This window comes from Dermacentor andersoni, chromosome 11 (assembly GCF_023375885.2).
Source record: "Dermacentor andersoni chromosome 11, qqDerAnde1_hic_scaffold, whole genome shotgun sequence".
Classification (NCBI taxonomy): Eukaryota; Metazoa; Arthropoda; class Arachnida; order Ixodida; family Ixodidae; genus Dermacentor; species Dermacentor andersoni.
The window spans coordinates 93,307,961-93,329,945 of record NC_092824.1 but is presented as its reverse complement, the minus strand read 5'-3'; the positions used below and the strand labels follow the sequence as shown (position 1 = coordinate 93,329,945).

Genomic DNA, 21,985 nt, shown 5'->3' with positions numbered 1-21,985 from the left:
GTCTGTCTCTTTCTCACCATGTCTTCCTTATTGTGTGTGTCTCTCTGTGTGTGTCTTTCATTGTGCACGCAAGCGTGCATGCCATGAAAATTGCGTTTCTTTAACAACCTATTTCGCAAAGCTTATACACGCCCGCCAGAAGTGTTTGTAAAGTATTCCCACTCGTTGCCTTAGCAGACAGTAATGTAGGCGATCATATAACTTTGATGTAGCAATAGGTTTAATAAGACTAACTATAATAAATGTGTGCAGGAAGATAAGTTATTAAAGCAAGATTTTGAACGCCAAAGAGCAACTGCTTTATTAAGCAAAGTCCATTTTTCGAAATAACGCATAACCGTCAAGCCAAACATAAAACCGCGTGGAAAATTTCGAGTCCGAAAGCCAGGAAAGGTGCGTCAGGATTTCACTGTGAAAACTATCGGTCGCACCGTCAAAAGATCTTTTGTCTTTACTAGGCATTCCAAAATGGCTCAGTGTTCGATCTAATGTTGGTTAAGCGGGAAAAATTTGCAAACGTCTTTGGCTAAACGCTCCCTTTTAGCCTCACTCACCCTATGGCATTTTCAGCTTTTCCAGATGGGCTATCTCAAGTTATCCTTTTCAGAAAAATGTGCTGGAAGCTGTAGTGTCAGTATCGTCTACGCTATGGTAGTATTGAGGTTGCAGATAGGCAGTGCTTCATCGCGTTTGCTGTTTATCGCTTGCACTCCGTTCTTCGCAGTCGCGAGGCTACAGAAAAAGCTGGACACTCTTCGGGAGGAACGACTCGCATGCGAAGCCAAGAGGGAAGACCTTCTGCGACGCGCAAAGTTCCTCCAAAGCAAGGCTACGTCTACACGAGACCAAGGTGACAAAAGCAGCGCCTTTAATGCCTACTAACTGAAGATAACTTTTGCTCATTGACGCAAGAAACAGTATGCGGTAGGAATAGCTCATGGGAATAGATATATTAGAGACCTGCTTGAAGCATAATTTGTATCAACACAATGATTTCGAAGGCCGTTGAGGTACAAGTAAGACTGAGATAAGTGTGGATCCAATATAATGAAGCCGGAAATTTCCATCCTTTGAGGACTTGTGCGTTCATGACACTCTAAGCTACTGTCTGCAATGAAACTTTATTCATTCGCATACACTGAGCAACGTAGCTGCTATCAGCAACCAACTAGGCCACTGACATTGAAAAACTAACAGTCGCCGCCTTAAAGCCCTAAATAAGGAATGAATATAAATCAGGATGAAAAGAAAGGTGATAAAAACATATTGCCACGTTGTCGTGACGGTAAAGAACGCTAGGGAAAACTGTGAATCCCGAAAGTAACGTTTTCTTGGGCGAACTTTTGCCCAGAAAAAAAAAAATATACAAGAGTCAAGCACAAGGACAGCGACGAGCACAATCAGCGATAGTCTAAAATCTGATCAGCGGGTCAAGCGCGTCGGCTTTTGTACGGGACTATTCGAAGGTTCCAGAGTAATCGCTTGTGCTCGCGTGCTTTCCAAAAAGTCAAAAAGTACTACACAATTCGCGTCGCGCGTACAGTCAGATTACACAAGGTTCGGTGACAAGAGACAAGGGATAGAACCATCGATAACATTGCAGAAACTCGCGATACACCAAGGCGTGTCCTGCGCCGAACGATAACGTTTAACATTTATTTGCCAGTGAAAAGCGGTCGCAGGAGAATGATAAGCACGTACACGTGTCAATATAATTTTAATCATGTATGCGTTAAACACTAGTTCATTTTCTTTACTGTTTGTAAGACTTGTCATGATGTAATCATCGTCTGCTAGCCACTCTGCAACGACTGCCACTGGAGTTAGGAATATTGTAAAATAAATAAATAAATAAATAAATAAATAAATAAATAAATAAATAAATAAATAAAGGAAAGAAGCTGTCCTTCCTCGACGATTAGGTTAGTTCACAGGACCTTAAAATGAACATTAAAAGATATCAAGTGGCTAGATGAAAAGATGGAAGCTTGGGCGAGTTGGTGATTCAATATCGACATGTGTGCACATGCAGCGCGAAAGACGAGGACTGAAGGAAGAACACAACACAGGCGCCGTGTTCTTCCTTCAGTCCTCCTCTTTTGCGATGCGCACACATGTCGGCTGGATGAAACAGCGCTTTTCCCGCCGCATGAGATCTCAGCAGTTGCCGACACAAACTACAATATTGTTTACCTAGCTCAACTTGAAATTCTAAAAAAGAAATTCAAAACTCATATATCTAGTTGAGAAGTGTAAACCACCGGGAAAATAGGGAAGAATCGCGCCAGTTTTACCACAGGGGAGGCACGTTTGTGTCGCAGCACGCGACATGTGGCGCCGCCGCTACGCCGAGGAAAAGAAGATCACGCCCAAACTGGAGGAAGAGAGCGCCCGCTGGAGGCTGGAACTGGAGCGGCTTCACCGGGAGCTGCTCGCCAGGGTCGAAGGAGAGCTGCGCCTCACCGGCTATCCGCGCTTCGAGCAACCCTCGAACAAGGTACGCGCGTACTCATTTACCTTGTTTGGAAGGGCCTTCCAACGTTCGAAGCGAAATTTTTAGCGTTTTTAGAAATTCGGAACGTGCAGTTCGACTGTGAGGGGTCCGGTGGTTTGCCGTGATATGGCGAATGCAGTCGTTGCTGTCAGGTCATCAAAGCTGTCGCTCGTTGATACGACACCACCTTAAATGCCTATAGCGTAGTGCTGACAGCTGCCCTTTTTGTCGCCAAATATTTCACATATACAGATCATCCTTTCTTTCTCTCTCCCACCCCCTTATAGAGAGATAGCAAAGGTATCCCGCGATAGGTGTTTCTTTATGCCTCTCTTTAATCACCCAATCACAAAGCCGTCAGCAAGCAGCAAACATTTTTTATGGACGACACTAAACTATGTAAGCATGAACTAACCTTGAAAATTATGTTCAGATTAGTTCAACACAGAGAGGACATCGGAGGCGCAGGCAAGAGAAACCCATCGGATAGCTTATGAGTCTGCCTCACCTACAATAACCTTGATAACCTACAGAACTCACAGAAACCATAATTGTGCGTTTGCACTCAAACCCAGCCCCAGCTGTATAAAGAAGTGCCGCTGACGGTCATGGCCGCGGATGCCCAACGTTCTTTCAACCGCAGGCTTGACGTAATGCATGAAGAAGACTGCTCACGAACCGGCCGTGTAGGCTACCCCAACGCACCAAGGTTACGAGATTCGAGAACCTCACTATGCAATGCGCGAGAATTATGGAAACTGAGGGGCTAGATTGTATGTCACTAACAAGCACATGGAGCTAACTGACAATGAAGCCAAGGAAACTTCTCTCTGGCGACAAGTTGTTGTTTATTACACTTTCAATTCTCTTCTTCTTATTCATTCAACACTTGAACTGAAACAAAGTTAATTTTTCCTATGTTTCATTACTTACACTGTCTGTTGGCTTCATGCGGCTGTAACTCTGGAAAAGTTGTTCCTTGTAATAATTTCACACCCCGCAGCAAATTTGAACCGCATTTTTCGCCGCACCCACTCCGACACTGTTTTGAAATCTATCATGTTCGAGCCGGGCTTCACAGCAACGTCATGCGAATGCAGCGTAGTTTATTATATGTGTATAGAGCATTAGAGCAGGGATGCGTTTGCATTTATATAGCCATTTTTTTCTGACGCGAATTCTTTCATCTAAATTCTTTTTGTTGCTGCCATCGTCAGACCTTGTATATCTAGAAGGTATTTTAGGCTCTTCAGGAGATAACGGACAACCTTCTTTCGTGTTTCTGCGCGCACGCAGTCAACCCTTAAAATCCAAAAGATGTTTTGCCGCACATGTACTCTGTGTGAGGCAGAGCACGCTTTACAGGACAAATACGAAGCGGGTGGCGAATGCGAAATTCACGAGGGGGGAGGGGGGGGAGGGGAGGACGTCGTACGGGCGACGAAAATTTGCTAAGTAAATCAATGGCATTATTTCAAAGGGGCCTTGATAGGATTTGTAGCACACCCCACTAGGGAGAGTGCGAAAATACAAGGCGGTTCAAAAATACCATAGAAATGAAAAAAAAAATAATTATGGCGTTTTACTTGCCAAAACCACGGTTTGATTGTGAGGCACGCCGTAGTGGGGGACTCCGGAAATTTGGACCACCTGGCGTTCTTTAACGTGCACCTAATGCTAAATACACGGATACACGGGTGTTTTCGCATTTCGCTCCCATCGAAATGCGGCCGCTGTGGCCGGGATGCGATCCCGCGACCTCGTACTCAGCGGCCCCGCACCACAGTCACTGAGCAACCACGGCGGGTTATAGAAACTTTAATGTAGCGAGGTAATACAACATAGAGACAGGCAGAATGCTAGACTGTCATAGATGCACTAAAACCTGATTAGCTCTAGCAGACTAGGTGATTAGGTTCGGCCATAGAGTTTCTCACTACATTACCTAGAGGGAAATCTGGCGCTGCTGCGCTGTGGTATGCATGGGAATGCCGGTATATTTTGGATTCGGATTGGCATCGTTCTCGTAGAGACAGGACACCTTGAAGACGCGCTTGGCAAGTACCGTTCCGTCTGTCACAATGATTAATTTTCTACTAGAACAGCACGTGAAAAGCTGTTTTAGCTTTATTATTACGCGAAAACATGTTTTGTTTAACTATGAGAACTTGTTATTGTGCATACGACTACATGTTACGTAAGAAGTATCAGCGGGCCGCTAAAGTTGAAGGACAGACGACAAGGTTCGCGCTCGCTTTGCAACAGTTGGTCGTCTGTTCTTGCTTTTCTTCGCTTGGTCATGCATCGTGGGTGAGTAAAGATGTAATATGCGTGAATGGAAACATTTTATGAAGATTTTACTTTGAGAACGCGTTATTTGCGTAGCCATATCCACGTTTTAGACGAAGCCTCTTACAACACCAGCCAACACGAGCCTCGCAGACACATATACCGTCATTCCCATGACGACACGGTGCCCCCTTAAGAAACTCGCATAGACGGTGGCGCCAGATTACCCTCTAGGTGTTATAGTGAGAAAATCTATGGGTTCGGCCACCCCCTTTCGAAATAAATTAAAATCATCATCATCATCATCATCATCATCATCACCATCATTATCATCATCGCCGTCGTCGTCGTCGTCATCATTGTCGTCGTAGTCAGTTTGTACCCTTTCAGAATATAAAAGGGCACACGTAAAATTGCAATCAAGGGGCCGTAGTGGCTAAATGCCCAATGCTCCGGATAAATGTGTTCAATAAGACTAAATGTTGAAATTGAAAGCTACTCGTCACATAATAACAAAACAGATTTGAACAAACACATCGCAAGTAAATGTAAAAAAAATACAACAACGAATTCGGTGTTCACGCTTATATAAGAACTGAAAGCCGGGCCAGTTAGTGTTGATTCATTAAATGCAGTGCGACAGGAAAAAAAAAAACAGAAACGGAGTTAGCACCAAAAAGCAAAGTTTTTTTATGCTCACTTTCTTTCTCTCCTTTGTCTTCCTGTCGCACCGAAGTTAATATCCCCTTATATTGCTCACAACTGTACAGTGGCACACGGTGTTATGTACAGTTTTACTTGTCAGTTTGGCTATTGAATTCGCGGCTGAGGAATGTTCGCAATTATGAACATTTCATCGCCTTTTGAACATTTCTCTCCAAATCACACGTTTAAAATCACTGAATTTCTCTTTTCTTCTCTCTTTTGCTACTTTAGAGCCATGCGGTAAAGCGCTCTTGTGACCATGTCGTTAAAAATTATATTGGCCTCTTATCTACTGTATGTACTTAAGAGGTCTCGTTTTTCTTTCTTTCAGCTGAGCTACAAAATAATGATCGCCAAAGTGCTCCAAGAGATTGAAGACCTGAAGCGGCGCCTGGAGTATACCCGAATATCTCTCGGAGCCGAAGTCAGGGTAGGCGCGCTCACTTTTCTACGCACGTGCTGCTACACAGACACGGACAGTCTAGAATGAAAGGAAAGCCTCTTTTTTCTTTTTTCTGAACTTCCACGCACACTTTTGTCAAGCCCGTATTCTCACACGAGCATGAACTGACTCAATGTACTTCGCTTCGATGCACCTAGCGTATAGGTTACAGCCACCTGTTCACAAAAGTATGCGCCACCCTGCTTCAATGAAGCAGTTGAAGATGACGTCACCACTGCAGTGCCTTTCAATAAATTCTCACAGTGCCTGGTTTCAAAATTTTAGCTCCGAAATCACCGAGATTATAGATTGGAGCTCAGATATTATTTCACTCCAGATGCGGCGCTGCTTTCCAATTGATGGTGTCGATGTAAGATGTTTAGTTAAGGCAGGTTTAACCATGCAAGCCTTAGTGGGTACCAGCGGTAACGCGTTCGTGAGCACATACAGACATGTACATTTGTCGAGTGTGGAGAAAAAAGTATCAAGACCATAGCATCGGCAAACAATTAGTCTTTCGAGGCCAGCCATGCAAGGTCAACAATGCTGTGTCACTTGACTACTGCCTGCATGTCTATACTACGAAGAAAAAAAATTGAGTGGCATGGCGATGTGGTGGTCAATGCGAGAGAAATGTTTTAGCATTACGTCACACATCTTTGAGGTCACAGATGCGCGATTTAAACCGGGTTCACCATGTTGCAAAGTCATGTTTAGAAGCTCCTCCGACACACGTCCTACCTCTTCGACGAAATTGGCTCGACGAACGAAGCAAGAGTAATAGACAACCCGACAACACCTGCGCGTGTGACGTTTTGTGCCGTATTTTGACGCAATACTAATAGATAACCATCTATAGCTAACTCGTGGCGTTCCAGCTCACGTCAGGCGAACATACATGTCTAATAATGCAATTCGTAGCGTTCAGAAAGGAACGGGTAGAGTTTGGCTACGGTATAAGTTCGCCTCGAAGCGACATGAAGCTATGTTGAATACGCGCAAGCTCCGCACGAGAACTCGCATAAGCATTTCGCTAGGATCGGTAGTGAGGGAACTTTTCTCTTTATAATACACAGTTCTAGTGTCTCAAACAGCGGACGCTCTGCAAATAAATATTCATTCACATGCAAGACGACCTCTCACTGCTGTAAGCAGCGTTCAATAAGTAAGACAGGCTTGCAAGCCCTTTTTAATTCAATATCAGTTCGCCAATTTTTTATCTCTTTTTATCTTTCTTTTTTTCAGCTACGGACGCACGCAGAACGGGAAGTAAAGAACCTGCGGGAGGATCTGCTGAAGAAGAAAATCCAGGTCACCCTCACAAAGAAAGAAACACAGTCCGTGATGGCACCGTTCCTCAGAGACTCCTTCTACTTCGTCGGTCCCATTTAAGAGACACACCAATATCTGAAATGTATGTCACGCTCTATAGGAGAATAAAAAAAAAGAGCGCAAGAAAGATTATAAGGTACTGTAAAGAGAAAGTGTTAGCGAAACGTTGCGCATTGTTACGACACCGTTCTTATTATCCACTTTGTTCGACGCTGCCAGATAGCTTTGACATCATTTCAAACTGGAAAAAAGAAACTCGGAGTAACTGTATCCAGTCGCAGTTTACCGAGATGGCGTCGTTCAGAGAGAACCGTCTGTTGTCACAGCCGCTTTGCCAGCATTATGTCGCGTCTCTACCAAGGCAAAAGAAAAATAACCTTCATACCGTTCGAGGCAGAAGCCATAGCGCGTAATCCCAAGGCCACAGTGTTATAAAAGCTGCAGCCAAGTTTGTATCAATGCGTTGCGCAAAGGGACGGTAAAGTTTCTGGATTGTGAAGATTGTTCGCGACGCGGTTTTCCGTGTCGTCGGCACGGCACCCACCTCGGTGCATCGTTTACTGAAAGGTCTCGCGTTTCAAAGTGTGTCAAGGTAAATTGGATCGAAGCTTCGTTATGCGCACGGCGAAACCCTAACGAAAGGAATCGACAAAAATGCGATTCACTCAACCGGCAGAAAAATTTACATACACGTCAGCTCGATGCGTTTGGTGTCTCCTGGAGTGTAGAGCCTTCCAACTTTTACCAGAAAGCACACAAACTTAGTGGAAAACTACGCTTCTCCCACTCGAACACCCGTACAGCAGAAGAAGCGTTCCCTGTCTAAGTTTTTGACAAATCACAGCCATGTGAGGGAAGAGTTACGACTCGTGATAACAGCGTTTTCATTCTACAGGAACGGAAGCCGGGATACCACGCGTCGGTAGCTACAGGAGTGTATACGCTACCAACACGGTTGCGTATACACTCACAGAAAAAGAAAAAAAAAAAGAGAGAGAAGCAATCAGCTCCTGGCAGGAAGAGAACGCACATGTTTCACGGAACATCGCGCGACCCGGTGCCATTCATTGGGCGCGTCATATCAGGAAAGTGCCAGTCTACGGGGGCAGAACACACGCGACCTCGACGTGGTGAGCGCGCGTTCACGGTACGGTACACGCGGCAATGCAATGCCTGCGACTCTACTCGCGAGCTCGTTTCGTGGTGAGAGCAATGGCGTGCCACGGTGTCGTTTAGCGCGCGGGCTTCAGAGAGAGGCCCCTGTGCACGACAATGCAGGAAAAACAACAGCACATACAGATCATACGTAACATGTTCGTTTATTCGGCGTGCTAACAGTGCACAACATCATGCACTCAGTATACGGTAACCTTCAGAAAGATGTGGATTCTCGCATATTTATGAGTAACTGGCATCCTGTGCTCTAAGAAGAGGTAATCTGCCGTAAATAACGTTTTTTTTCTTTTACTCTTAAGATAGCCAGTGTGAGACCTGAAGTCCAAGGATTACATCATTCGGGGTAACATTCACAGGAGCTAACGATAAGTAAATGTGGCGGTGACGGAATCCATGTTACAGCACTCGAACGTTGACGACTTGCGTCATTATTTAGCGCACGTTGCCCCTGCAAATCTCAGTAACCTCGACCCTACGTTGAGACCTAACGAAAATAACCAATGCATCCAATTCTGCGCGGCTCTTGCACTTATATACGCTGACAAGCGCCACTTAATTACAAAAATGTGAAAATGTGCACCTTTTACTTCATTTAGAGTACAGTTCTTGAACGCTGTTCCCATTCTTTTTCTTCAAAGATTAAGCTAACCTGACATTAGAATCCACCAGTATATTTAAGCTAAAACAGATAAAATACGCTTAAAGGTCTTTTTTTTCTGACGTGTCTAAAATACGCTAGATAAATCGGAAAACCTAATAAAAAGCCAGCAGTGCTTGCAGAATTTCCTTGTGTCCCCCCCACTCGCAGTATAAAATGGTTGAAAGACCATAAAAGAAAACAAGCTAAAGCAAGACTGGTATGTTGCGCTTCCCTAAGATACTTAGGCAGCTTTAAACGACAGTGGTAACTTCTAATGTCTGAGGATGAAGCAATATCAACGGACCACTAGCGACGTCACCTTCAATTTCTCGAACTAGCTTCTCTGTGACGTAACAATATGTTGAGGTGCCTTCACGGATAATGTAACTATTCAATATAATTTCGATGAGAACTGAAAGCAGCGTTTCTCAGCTGTTTACAGACTTTCGCGAGCACAAAATTCCGCGAGGGGATACAGCGAGACCTTTGACGTCACATCGACGTCATCGCCACCGGAGCTTGGACGTGAAATTCGATAAGCAGAGTTTAGCGTCAGTTCTTCCGCCAATTTTTTTTCGCGAAATGTAGAAATGAGTAATATATTCAAAATAGTATTCATCCGAGAAAGCTGTTTCTTCTGTTGTTGTCTGTACGCTCTGATCTTTGCCAAACGCTTTGGTGCTGTGCTTTGATACCCATTCAGTCCAGTATGGTAAAAATTAAACCAAAGCTTGCTAGATAGTACTTGTATTGTAAAACGTAAAAGCTTCCTCACAATTCTAATGGAGGCAAGCCATAATGCGTGGAAGAAAAGCTTACGTGAAGACACTCTGTACTGTTACCAATGTGAAAAAGTACTCAGAATATCTTGCCTATGTCCGCCATCGGTCATGTAACATACCTTCTTATGGCTCTGTCCGTGCCGGCATCATTACGCAGGCCATATGATCTGTAAAATAAGCGCATGCAAAAGCTTTCATGTACGTTGACGTAGTTAGATCAGGTGGTTTTGGCACGTCTCACTGCCAGCTTACCAGCTACACAGACCACGGAAACACACAGATAGTGTACATATAGCATTTGTGGCATCTTACCTGAGCACGTCAGCCTTACTACTACGTCGTGCGACGCTAACAGAATGGGGTAGCTTAAGGCAAACTCAGATTCCCCCGCTCGAATGGGTGCGAATAGCAGAAGCACTGTTAGTACGTAACAGATGAAGCGAGCTTTATTCATTGAAAATACACTTCTGGAGAACTTTGAAGGCACGCTTTCAATATGGGCTTTCAAGATTGTTAGTTCGTTTTTTAAAAAGTGCCGTGAGGTTGTAAGCTGCCTCAAAGTTGCATATTGAAGTACACTGACATGTCAAGATTACGATGACTCTACACGGGTGAATATTAAAACCGTATGAAACGTTCTCAATGACGATGTATCAGCTTACGTTTCACGAGGAAAGGTTATATTGTTAACTTCAGTATTGCAAATACCGTATATGGAGAAACCACTGGCATATTCAGATGTATATCACTTTTTCTCTGCGTTGACTTTTTCCAAAAGGTGTTTTTCACAGAGCTATTGCAAATATTTATGCTGCTGGGCTAAATAATCGTAAACATATTTTATCTTCTTGGAAACTTCAGTTCTATGTTCTCATTGTTCATTTTTTTGTGTGAAAGTTGACAGTATAAATCGAAAGTTGCTTTCAAGCGTGACTAGTTTACATTTCAATGCACTAGTTTAGCTCAAACTGATTCAGCGATAGCCAAACAGAACCGTTTCTGCTCTTCGCGTGTATTCGAATGGGGAGCCAGTCAGCTATATCTTCCATTTGACGGAAGTGCTGGCACAAATTTCTGTGTTTCTTGTTCTCAAATCCCCCCTCTATCTTCAACGATTATTGACCCGATTTTTAAACTGTAGAGCAACACCAAACGTTGGTATATTTAGGTGCTATAGCTTAGAACAATAGCAGAACAGAGCGTTTCATTCCATCGTCTATATTGATTTTCTCGCATGGTTGACCAGCACAAAGCAATGTCTTCTCGTTCAGTGCGAGCTCTTCTTCACAAAGAGCGCTGCAAGCAGATATTGTTTATGTGTTGCCGATGTGACAGTTGACAGAGGTGTGTGTGCTCTAACATAAACTTTGTTATTTCAACACGATGGAGTCATTTTCAATGTGTTGTTCAAGTGCTGCGCGGAACGGTATTTGAACGACGGCTTTCGGTCAGCAGATAAACAAGGCAAAAAAAAAGCTATAAACGTGGATCTCAGGTGAATAAAGTCTGTATGTTTATCTTTTTACCTGTGCGTATTACTTCCCCGGCAAGAGGTTGACGTTGTTGCTGAAGTCGAGGTAAGAAACCGTTTTTCTCACCCTGCTTGTCCATTAGTTTGGAATTATGGTTTGCTAATATTTGTAAGTTAGATTACGTCCCAACGTCCTTCGCGTTGATAACCACAGAGAGAGAAAGAGGGGCAGGTTATTGAAAGGTGGAATCAACAAACGGCCTGCGAACACACACACACACACGTGCTTGTGCGCGCGCACACACACACGCACGCACCAGCACACAGACATACACACGCGGACGCGGACGGACCGCACGCATGCATGCGCACTCACTCACTCACTCACTCACTCACTCACTCACTCACTCACTCACTCACTCACTCACTCACTCACTCACTCACTCACTCACTCACTCACTCACTCACTCACTCACTCACTCACTCACTCACTCACTCACTCACTCACTCACTCACTCACTCACTCACTCACTCACTCACTCACTCACTCACTCACTCACTCACTCACTCACTCACTCACTTGCCTGTCATGCTATAACTGATTAAAGTTCATGCGTTCAAAATCGCGCGCACACAAACACCCACATGCCTGAAATTCTGAAAAGTAGCCAGAAATGTCGCCAACTGCGGCAAAAACTGTCTCCAATTGGTAGCCAAAAAAGTACGTACGGTGCGACAGATCGACAATTGTGAATTTTTGACGCGGAAATTAAGAAAGAAGGCGAGAAAGACATCAATGAGGGTCATAGCGCTGGAAGACACGGGCAGGAGCGAAACAAGAACGACGAGCACTAACTTTCAACTCAGTGTTTATTTCTAGAAAACCACAACATTTGTAGGTCCTCACACCGAAAAGGACCCAATCACCGCACATGAAGACGAGCCGCTCCCAGGAACCCAAATTCACTTGTGGTCAGTGCACCTGAAGGGGAACCAATGCAGCTATCAGCGGCCCTCGCTATCAAAGCAGCTTCAACAACTTCTCGCCTAACGTTATCTAAATTTTTATACAAAACAGAACACTTCTTAAGGGTTTACACCCACAATCACCGCAATGAACACAGACATGACCATCCTGGTATCCGTTCAATTTCGAGTTACGTTCTGTTAACCTTTCATTCAGGCATCTCCCAAACTGCCCAATGTAAACTTTTCGGGAAGATAAGGGAAGGCGATACACCACGCATGACACAAAAGCCAAGGGGGCCGGTGATTTTTCTTACAACCTGCGCGTTTTTTGGCAAACGAATCTGTAGCACTGCATAACCTGAGCAATTTTTGCGGAGCGGAGAATACTACATCTACTTTCACCTTTCGTCCAAGTTTCTTTAGTGCGCGTGAGACATTATGCAAATACGTCACAACCACCTTTTTCATATTGTCAGAACTGCTTATGTACGTGCCCACTCTGCTTCTTTACCTTCTTCAACGCACATTCTGCTACTGATACAAGTACATGACCAAAGTAACCTGCATCCAATAGGCGCTTTTTTTTGTAAGTCAGGGCTTCTAGACATTTTATGGGGGCATGATTTGCGGAGCGCATTGTCAAAACACAATTTAGCGATTGCTGTTTTCACTAGCTTAGAATGGGATGAATGATGCGGAAGCAGCATCGTATTGTCACGAGGATGATATTCCAAAGAAATATGATTCTCGAACAAAACATTCTGAAGTAGATGAACTGGATGGAATTGTTGACCGGTATTTCATGTGTTATCACCACACTATAAAGGCATCGAGAAAAAATATTAACTGCATCAGTTGCCGAATGAGTGCAATCAAATAGGACTACGTAATCGCTAACATATCTAAAGATGTTGGTGATCCTTACTTCAGACATACAGGTTTCTATGACCTTATCACAATGGGCCATTTTGAACATTTGTATGCTAGAGGAAAGCGCTTTTTCGGTTGTGCTTTTCCTTGCGGGAACTCCAGAAAGACGAGGAGTGCGGTCAGCCTTTCGCTAGGTCTTCAGCGTTAGTCAAAAGGTACGAATGCGTTCCATATGTGTGCCGTATATTCTGAGGCGGCAAAACAGGACTCCAGATCCTCGTGACTTTGACAATGAAGGCCAGTTCCCTAAAAGTGGCTGAATGACACTCTTATTCGATGTTTTCGCATTCCACAAGTATTGTCAATATGGCTACTGAGCTTTTTTTTTTTTGCGCAAGAATGGCTTCAAGTCTGTCGCAGGAACGGGTGTGGACCGATTGCTAGGTTTCGTTGCTATAGGAGTTGCTATATTGGCTCCAAGCTCGTTACCGACTATACACCTGTGCCCAGGCACCCGACATATTATTACTTGTTGGTTAGATGCATATGTATGAATAGTAGTGAACAGAGGTCCTTGATTACAGGATTTTTATGTTTTCGTAGCGATTGTAAAGCTTTGACGACACTAAAGGAATCTCTGAATATGGTGGCTTTTGGGAGCTTTGCTTTCTTAATGTGTTTAGTAGCCGACAGTATTGCATAGGACTCTACCGTGAAGATACTGGTTCCAGGGTGTATAAGCTCGGATTCCGAAAACGATGGGCCTAAAGCCAAGTAAGAGACGCCGGATTGTGACTTTGATTTGATTTTTGCGACTTTATGTTTTGTTACATCTATAAATGATATGTCGCATTCAAGGCGTTACCATTACCACGGCAGCAAAAGCTTTACTGGAGCCATTAGGCAATGCTCGAGGATTGGGACACCCATTCCATCACTAAGTTTTCTGATCCGCATTGAAAAAGGGTTCCTCACTGAGAGTCGATTACGGAGCAGTGCAGGACATGTATCCTTAACGCATGACATGTCATACCACCGCTACCACCGCTCTCACGGCGTTGAGAAAGAGCGTGCGGGTTGGCGTTCGTTTAACAATTTTGGTTTATTGTGTGACCACCCTTAGTGCGAATCACCCTCCCGGTGTTTCGGAGACTTCAAAGCGCGCGAACGCACCAAGTCACTGATCAGTCAGACCATGTTGCGATGCTACACGTCGCAAGTACGTTTCGAGAAGTTGAGAGTACGTAATGACATCGCTGGCCCGAACTTCACTGCGGTGCCGCTAATTAGGTTCTCTGCCTCCACGGCTATAGCTTTCTAACGGCGGGCAACAATATAGGATAACGTCCGCGCGCTGATGGTATCGTAGGAAATAAGCTAATGGTTATTCTACACTAAATCAATGTAATTGTATCTTTCAGTAATGCTAATGTAGACCAAGATCAAAGAGAGCTGCACCATGTCACCCCTTCCAGGTGTTTTGGAGTAGGAATCGTTTTAGAAAGCCGCCCTCGTAAACCGTCGCAGCAGAGTGCTTGAACGCATTGTTGCACTTTTTAGGGATGACAAACCTGCACAAGCGACCCCAGAACTGACAAGTGGTAACTGTTATTGTTAGCCAGTGCTGCGTACTTCATCGACTGTGTGCATGTGTTCTGTTTCTCTCTCTCTCTCGCTCTCTCTCTATCTTATTCTTATATTTCTACGTCACCCTCCCTCAACCACAAACGTAGGGTAGCATACCGAACTTTTTTCTGGTTAGCCTCCCTGCAGTACTTTCTTCTTTCTCTCTCACTCTTGGCGCAGGTACAATTCGATAACGTGATTTCCGTTAGAGCGTTCAGTGGTTCAGCATTTGCCGTAAGCCTGTAGCGCAACTTAGATTACGCCATTTCGCAGCTTTAATTACTGTCACGTACTCCTTTCCCCAACATTCTTCAGTGGGCGTGCAAATGTCGCGCAACTGCATGCGCACTTCAAGCGTAAGTAAATGCGAATTCAAGCGCGTCTTTTCTCTCGTGCACGCCGCGGCATTTCTCACCGCCCAATAAAACTTCGGCATAGTTTAAGGTAAAACTTAGCTAACCAGGCAAGAAGCGTGTCACGTGGGTTCGGCAGGAAAAAGATGACATCGCACTGGCGGGTGTTTAGAGAGGAGAGAAGGTATCTCCGCATGATATACGGGGCATGGCTCCACCATCGGTCACCTTTCACTCGCGGGATGCTAAGAAACCTTTATTTTTGGCCTCGTGCGCGGCTTATCATCGTACTGTCTGCCTAACAATGTCCATTACAGGAAGAATTGCGGTCCAGAAACGTACCTTCTTGTACCATCGGTGCTGCGCCAAGAGTTTTTGCAATTTTGCAAGCCTGCCACGATTAGCCATGTGGGGGACACCTGAGATTCACTAGGACGTTAGGAAGGATACGACAGAAGGATTGCTGGCCCTGGCTGCTTTCTTCTGTGCAATGGTAGCTGAAAACTTGCCGTGATCGGCAGCGTCGCAAGAAACCGCCCGTTACACCGGTTGGTTTTCTCCACCATGTAGGCTCTCCTTAGGCATCGTTGTAACAAATAGAAATGGATCTACGTGGTCCATTTCCAGTAACCTCGCCTCGCAACAGATGAATAGTCGTGTGCTACCGACTACTTAACCTGGTACGCCGAAACCGAAACTATTCCGCAAGGAAACTCTTCTGAAGTGGCCAAGTTCTTTGTCAGCCACATCGTCCTTCAATATGGTGAACCCTCTGTTGTCATCGCCGATGGCGGTGCAGCATTCACCGCCGAATGAATGTAGGACGTTCTCCAGTTAACGCAAGGCTCGCACCGCAAGAGCGGTGTGCATTATCCTGGTGCACCCAATGGTAGCGATAAACCACGTGATCAGCGTGTGCCAAAGGGAGTGCTGGAAGCGCGGGGAAAACTAATATGATACTCTGCAACTTGTTTTTCAAGTGACTCTATGCTACCGATGAGAATTATTGCTCCGCGTTCCGCAGGAATTTGTGGCGCAGCGACAAAGCCTCGGATTGCTCTCCTTGAGGAACCCACATGACGCGGCTTCCCATCCACACAGCACCGCAGATAAGTTTTGAAAGATTGCATTATCGAAGAGCGCTGTCAGATATAAAGAAGGGGCTACGTAGATATATATCTACACGGGCAGAAAGTGTCTGACCAAGGCTCAGAATGCTGATCGCACTGAAATACTGCGATCGCATGCCATGCACAACAAACGCACTCTCTGTGCTACTTACAGAGCCTGGTTTTGGAAATAGAACTTATAACTCGGTGCAAACTCAAGTTTCCCAGTACACAAACATGCAAAACGCAGAAATGCTATCCTTGGACAACTTCTGAACGAGTTTGAATAATATTCACTGAGTCGAAAGGAGAATGTCAAGTTTTATCGAATGATCAACACGAAGTTTTGAATCATGTCCTCGTGGAAAATTTCAATATATCGTGCAGAGTTATCAAAGGATCTAGTTCGCAGCTCCTCAGCACGATACCAAAAGTAGATATTGCGATTTGGCAGACAATATCATAGCGTTGAATGGTGACAAACACGAAATATTAGGCTACGATTCACGCAAAATCATTAAGCTGATTTTCATGAGTTTTCGGAGAGTACGCTTTAATAATGAGCGGTACATTTCGAAGAATCCCATGGAAAACACGTATTTTTGTTCTAGATATACAGCTACGAGATCTCGAGATGAAGCTATCCTTAAGGAACACTAATGCAATAGAAAAGCAAATTTAGGCAGTTTGTAGATGCAAATGAGTGCGTGGGAAACAAGCAAACAGACAAATGAACAGCACAGTTTTTCAATCATACCAGTTCCTAAACCCGGCTTACAACTCTGGGCCTGCTCACGTGCAATTCTGTGGGGGTTAATGAACGTTAACTGACTGACGCGTCACCATTGTGCAACAATATAACACTCAACACCTATAGCTTTCGAAGAAGTGCCTAATACAGCTAATATGAACGAAAAAAGAAAGTGTTGATTGAAATTAACCCACTTGCTTCGCTTTGCCTGCATGCGAATATATTTGTTGTTGCAGTGGGGAAAAAAAGCAGCGTTTTAGGGTTAGCTTGGTTGTCCCCAGGTGACGCAACTATCAGCCTACTCCCACACTGCTCTGCATTCGCTGTGCAGAAGATAGAAAAAATTGGACCTTTACTGACTTAATACTGTTTTAGCGCATACTTTTACGAAAAACACAAAGGGAACACGGACGGGACAGGCGCCCCATATACGAAGTTTCGCCACTGTTTTGACTGACGAGTCATAAGAAGAACAAAAAAAAAAAAAACAGAAATAGAAGCAATGGTTCTTTTTTTTTTCTCTCGAGTATTTTCACATGTTGTCAAGTTTTCCCTGAGTTTGTTTCTTTTCTTTTTGAGTAAGGACGTTTCGTCGTATTAATCGGAAAGCAATGAGCACGGCTTATACGCACATGGAGTGTGCGTGTATTTCTTCGATGCTTTTGTTTGAACTTGGTGACGCGGCTACGATGCGAGTGAATAGTAAATACCGAGTCTGCATCTTAGCCCGATCAGTTGCACTTCTTATTCGGAGATGGTGGTAGGCGTGCGGAGAATAATGAACCAGATACGGAACGCTGGGAAAGAACGTTAGCTCCTTCACGAGATAAATCTGCCGCAATAGATTTGAATTACTCTCTTTCGCTCAGTGTTGAGGCTGTGGCTACTACACGACTGCATGCAGTACATTCGAATTCACCTCATCGGCGTACCACTGCGTTCCCTATCTCGAAAAGGGGTCAGTGGCGTGCGGAGAACGGGCCACCGCCAAGCCGGACGAGAGTAAGTGCATCGGCAAACATGCTCGTCCCTCGAGAGCAGCAATCTATCGCAACGTACGGAAGCGGCGTTATGAACAAGCTCTCGGGCGGCAGGAAAAAGAGCGGCCACCGCGGTTCCACCAGCGTCCCAAAAGCATGCGCCACAACGTCCTCGCATTTGCTGAACACCTTTTTTTTCTTCTGCAGTACATGTATTGTAGCCCTCGTTTTATCTTTTTGTTTATTTTACCTTTTTCAGAAGCTAAGCGAACATTTCCGACGGGTCGGTTCCTGCTTATCGTGTCTCCCCGAGCGGTACACTGTGTACAACAGTTCGAAAACAGCAGAAACAGTCGGTCGCTTATCTGTCGAACACGTCTAAGCACTCTCCGGCCGCAAACGATTCCCCCGTCAGTCCTCCGTCCTTTTCTATACCGTCTCCTTTCCTTTTTCAGTTCTATCTACGGGCGGGGATGCCGGAAGCGAGCGTTTCCGCCCAAAAAATTGTCAATCCCGACACATATAAGCAACAACGTATCGGCACATTTTTCGGCGAAACGCGTAGTGCGTGTGCTCGTGTGCCGAGCCGGGCGAGACGGGCAACACGCCAAGTCGTGATGGAGAAACACGCGCTATCGCCGCTGGCGAGGTGGACCACACTTTTTCGTTGAGTTTGCGAACTGTCCCGGACGAATAAGAGAAAACACGACGCGCGGGAAAGCGACACGGTGCAGATACATTAGCGAGATGGTTGCTGTAGAGCAGAGCGACCGATGGTTTTTTTTTTTTTGGCTTTTCTTTACAAGGATATCTCACGCGGCCAACAGTCTGTTTCTATGATCGTACCAGAGACTTCATACAGCACTTAGAAAAACATCGCATCTCAAATTCGATATCGTGAAAGCATGTCCTGTTCATAGACAGCTTCAGCTAGACGTTCTATTCACATTTGCCAAATGAAAAACGCCTGGAATGCAGAAATGATAACATTAGGCGACCACTCAAGCCATCTGAATGCAATTTTCGCACGAGCCTTGTATCAGAAGAACAGGTGTGTTCATTTGTTTTATAAACGTTCTAGAGACCAAGCAACGTTCTCAAAAACAATATGCATTTACTAGGCCGTGCAAGAAAGTCTTGTTCGTAACAACTTTTCACTTTGTCGATTTGTTTATTCGAATACGTGCCAAACGCTGAATTCTCAATAAGGTATATCGTACCATACAAATAGATCAACAAAACAGCAAGGCATCAGTTGTTAGTAGCGCGGTGTCCTGTGTGCCTTTTCTGCTGTCGAGCGTTTCTTTGCGCTAAAGCCTATTAACAAAGAGATCAACATTACCAACTCCTCCAAGCCTAAATGTTAGTGCGAAACCGATATCGGCTTGTCCAAGCCAACAATTTACCTTGTACCCGAATTCTCTAAAGCTAGCACGTCCTGCACTTAAACTAACTCCATCTAGCACAACAAATCACTGCGCCAAACTGTCGCTGTATATTCGATCATGTGTATTGAACTTTTAGCCGAGCCGATGCTGTCCGATGCTGTCGCTGTGATGTAAACGTAGCTTTCAGGCTTTTGCCTACTGAAAGAAAAAAAAGAAAAGAGCCGTATGCCTCACAACTTCCATATCCAATACTCCCACGTGACATACGGGAAAAAACGAGTTCTTATATGGGATCCCATATGTTTCATACCTGATTATTGGATACGGTAGTTATGGTGGGCATGTAACATTTTTCTATAGGGTCGTATCTTATTATTAGACTGAACTGTATCTGCTTAAATGAACACAGACTAAGAGAGTTGTTATATACAATAAAGCGCCGGAGACGTTTAACTGCCTGACGGCTTGGCATGTTACTCCAGGTGTTGTGTGAAAGAGAAAATAAGTACAAATAAGTACATACAGCAGTGGTAAAGTTTACCTTTGCGCTTGGATTTTTCGGATGGTGTTGAAACTACACGCAGGTGCCAAGTGGCATGAAGCAGCACGCGAGGCAACTCCTGCTGTGCGGGAGGAACAGCGCCTCGCCATCTACCGGGCGTCTCACAACGCTAGCGTTGTGAGATGTCGCCATTTGTCTCGCAGGCGTCGCATCTTGATAGGTGCCCGAGATGAGACGGACTGGAAACCGTTGGCGTTATTCAACATCCAGTCAAACAGTACATCAGTTTAGCTCGACATTTAGTGCTCAGACTGGAGCATATATGTACACAGGAGCTCAGCAGGAAAGCATAGTGCGTTATTAGTGCGCATGCTCAAAACGCTCGTGACATCAGCGGAGGGCAGAACGCATGCATCCTGGCTCCGCCACCAAGACCATTGACCGCGTACACTTCGCTTCGTCGTTTTGGCAGCCAAACGCGACTCTGCATCTGTGGAGAGCCTCCGCAAGCAAGCAGTCCCGCGCCGCCAGCGAGGCAGCGGGACAACGACAAAGGCGTCAGCGCTGAAGCGTCATTGCGCCTCGAGCGTCAGTATGATTGCTATCGTGATGATATATAACATAGAAAGTTATCAAACACACAAAAAGCGCGTACACCCACATAAGTGCACAAAAAGTCGACTTCGTAAAATTTAACGGAATGCTCGTGCTAACTCTAATAATGATATTTCGAACAAACTACATCCCCCCTCTCGCCCTCCCCCTCCCCCCCAAATTTAATAAAGTAACAGCACCGGTAGATCATCTCGCCGAAGTTGCTTTTTCATTGGAACTTTACTACGTGAAAAGCAGTGCTTCCCGTGTCCCATCCCCAAAATACCTTTGTGAAAAACTAATGCGACGCAAAACACCGCACAAGCTCGGTCGACGCAAAGAAAAAGAAAGAACAAAGAAAGGCTCCGTAAAGCCTATTTAGGAGACAGTTCAACGCCCATGTCCGTTTGTCGCGGCGCAGCGAAATCACAACGGGTGAGGTTGCTCCTCGTTTGGTGGGGCAACGTAGGAATTCTATCGCAGGTTAAAGTGCGCAACGCAGTTTCGGTCGCGCGCGTTCGCATGACGCAATCCCATTTCCGAGCCTGACCTCGCTCGCACAAATGCGCTTGATCTCATCTTGGGTCGCATTTTCGGCCGGAGGCCTTAGCATCCCAGGTTATGCATCAATAGAGCCACGTTTATGCAACCCCGCATGCCAAATGCAAGTTGCGCACTTTAAAATTGAAGGCCGCGATAGTCTGGCGTGTACCTCATGAGCGAGCTCTACAGATAACTTTGCGGAGGCTCTTCGCATGAGCCAGACGAACGGTGATACGGGGTTTATGACATTCCAGGGTTCTGTCATGCGCAGGACGTGGCGGACGAACACAGCACAGCACGTTAAGCATGGAGACAGGTGTATACACAACGCGTACTTCTTTCTTCCGTCTCTGCCTTATGCTTTGGGAAATGTGGCACATTACTGCGACCGCAGCAAAGCGCTCGAAACTAGATTTGCCTCTTGCTGGCCGGTCGTTCATTCCGTTATGCTGACGACCACCGTTGTTGTCATCGACGTTGTTTTGTCGTCGTCAGGCCGACTTCTCATCCTGGGGACGTATTCTCTGACGATCACTCTCGGGGTACTATCGCGCGACTTCGCTTGAGCTAGTGCTCAATCAGCCAGCCACCTCATCCGATTTCGCTCAAATATTCAATTAGCGTGCGCTTAAAGGCCGCAGTGATAGCAATGCCGAAAGTGATCGTCCCCGAATAGGTCCCTTGAACTTCACCACCGAAAGAGGTTGCAGAAAAGAAAATATTTTGTCACCACGACTACCAGCACCACTGAAATTCAAACACATGTCACTGCACCAATGTGCACTTCGGAGGCGGGCGCGATAACCACTATGCTAACGCGATACAGAGAAGCAATGTCGAATGAATTAAACAAGGCACGTCATCAGTCTAGGATCAGGCAAATCTAAACACAAGTGAAGGAGGCGACACCAGTCAAGTGCGTCGGTAGAGCGCTCGTACATCCCACATGTGTGAATTATCTCTTTGTTG

At 45.3% G+C, this 21,985-nt stretch overlaps 1 protein-coding gene across 3 annotated transcripts in view; it reads left to right on the top strand.

The window, feature by feature from the left end:
• LOC126539050 (uncharacterized) overlaps window positions 1-11,385 on the top strand; it is a 124,352-nt gene extending 112,967 nt beyond the window's left edge. For 2 of the 3 annotated variants that reach the window (XM_050185760.3, XM_050185761.2), the window contains 4 exons: window positions 725-850; window positions 2,322-2,497; window positions 5,820-5,918; window positions 7,176-11,385. In XM_050185760.3, the coding sequence (XP_050041717.1) occupies window positions 725-850; window positions 2,322-2,497; window positions 5,820-5,918; window positions 7,176-7,322 (548 nt within the window). In that variant the 3' untranslated portion in view covers window positions 7,323-11,385. The remainder of the gene's footprint in view (window positions 1-724; window positions 851-2,321; window positions 2,498-5,819; window positions 5,919-7,175) is intronic. The other variant, XR_008614135.2, reaches the window with a different exon arrangement.
• Window positions 11,386-21,985: the final 10,600 nt, after the last annotated feature.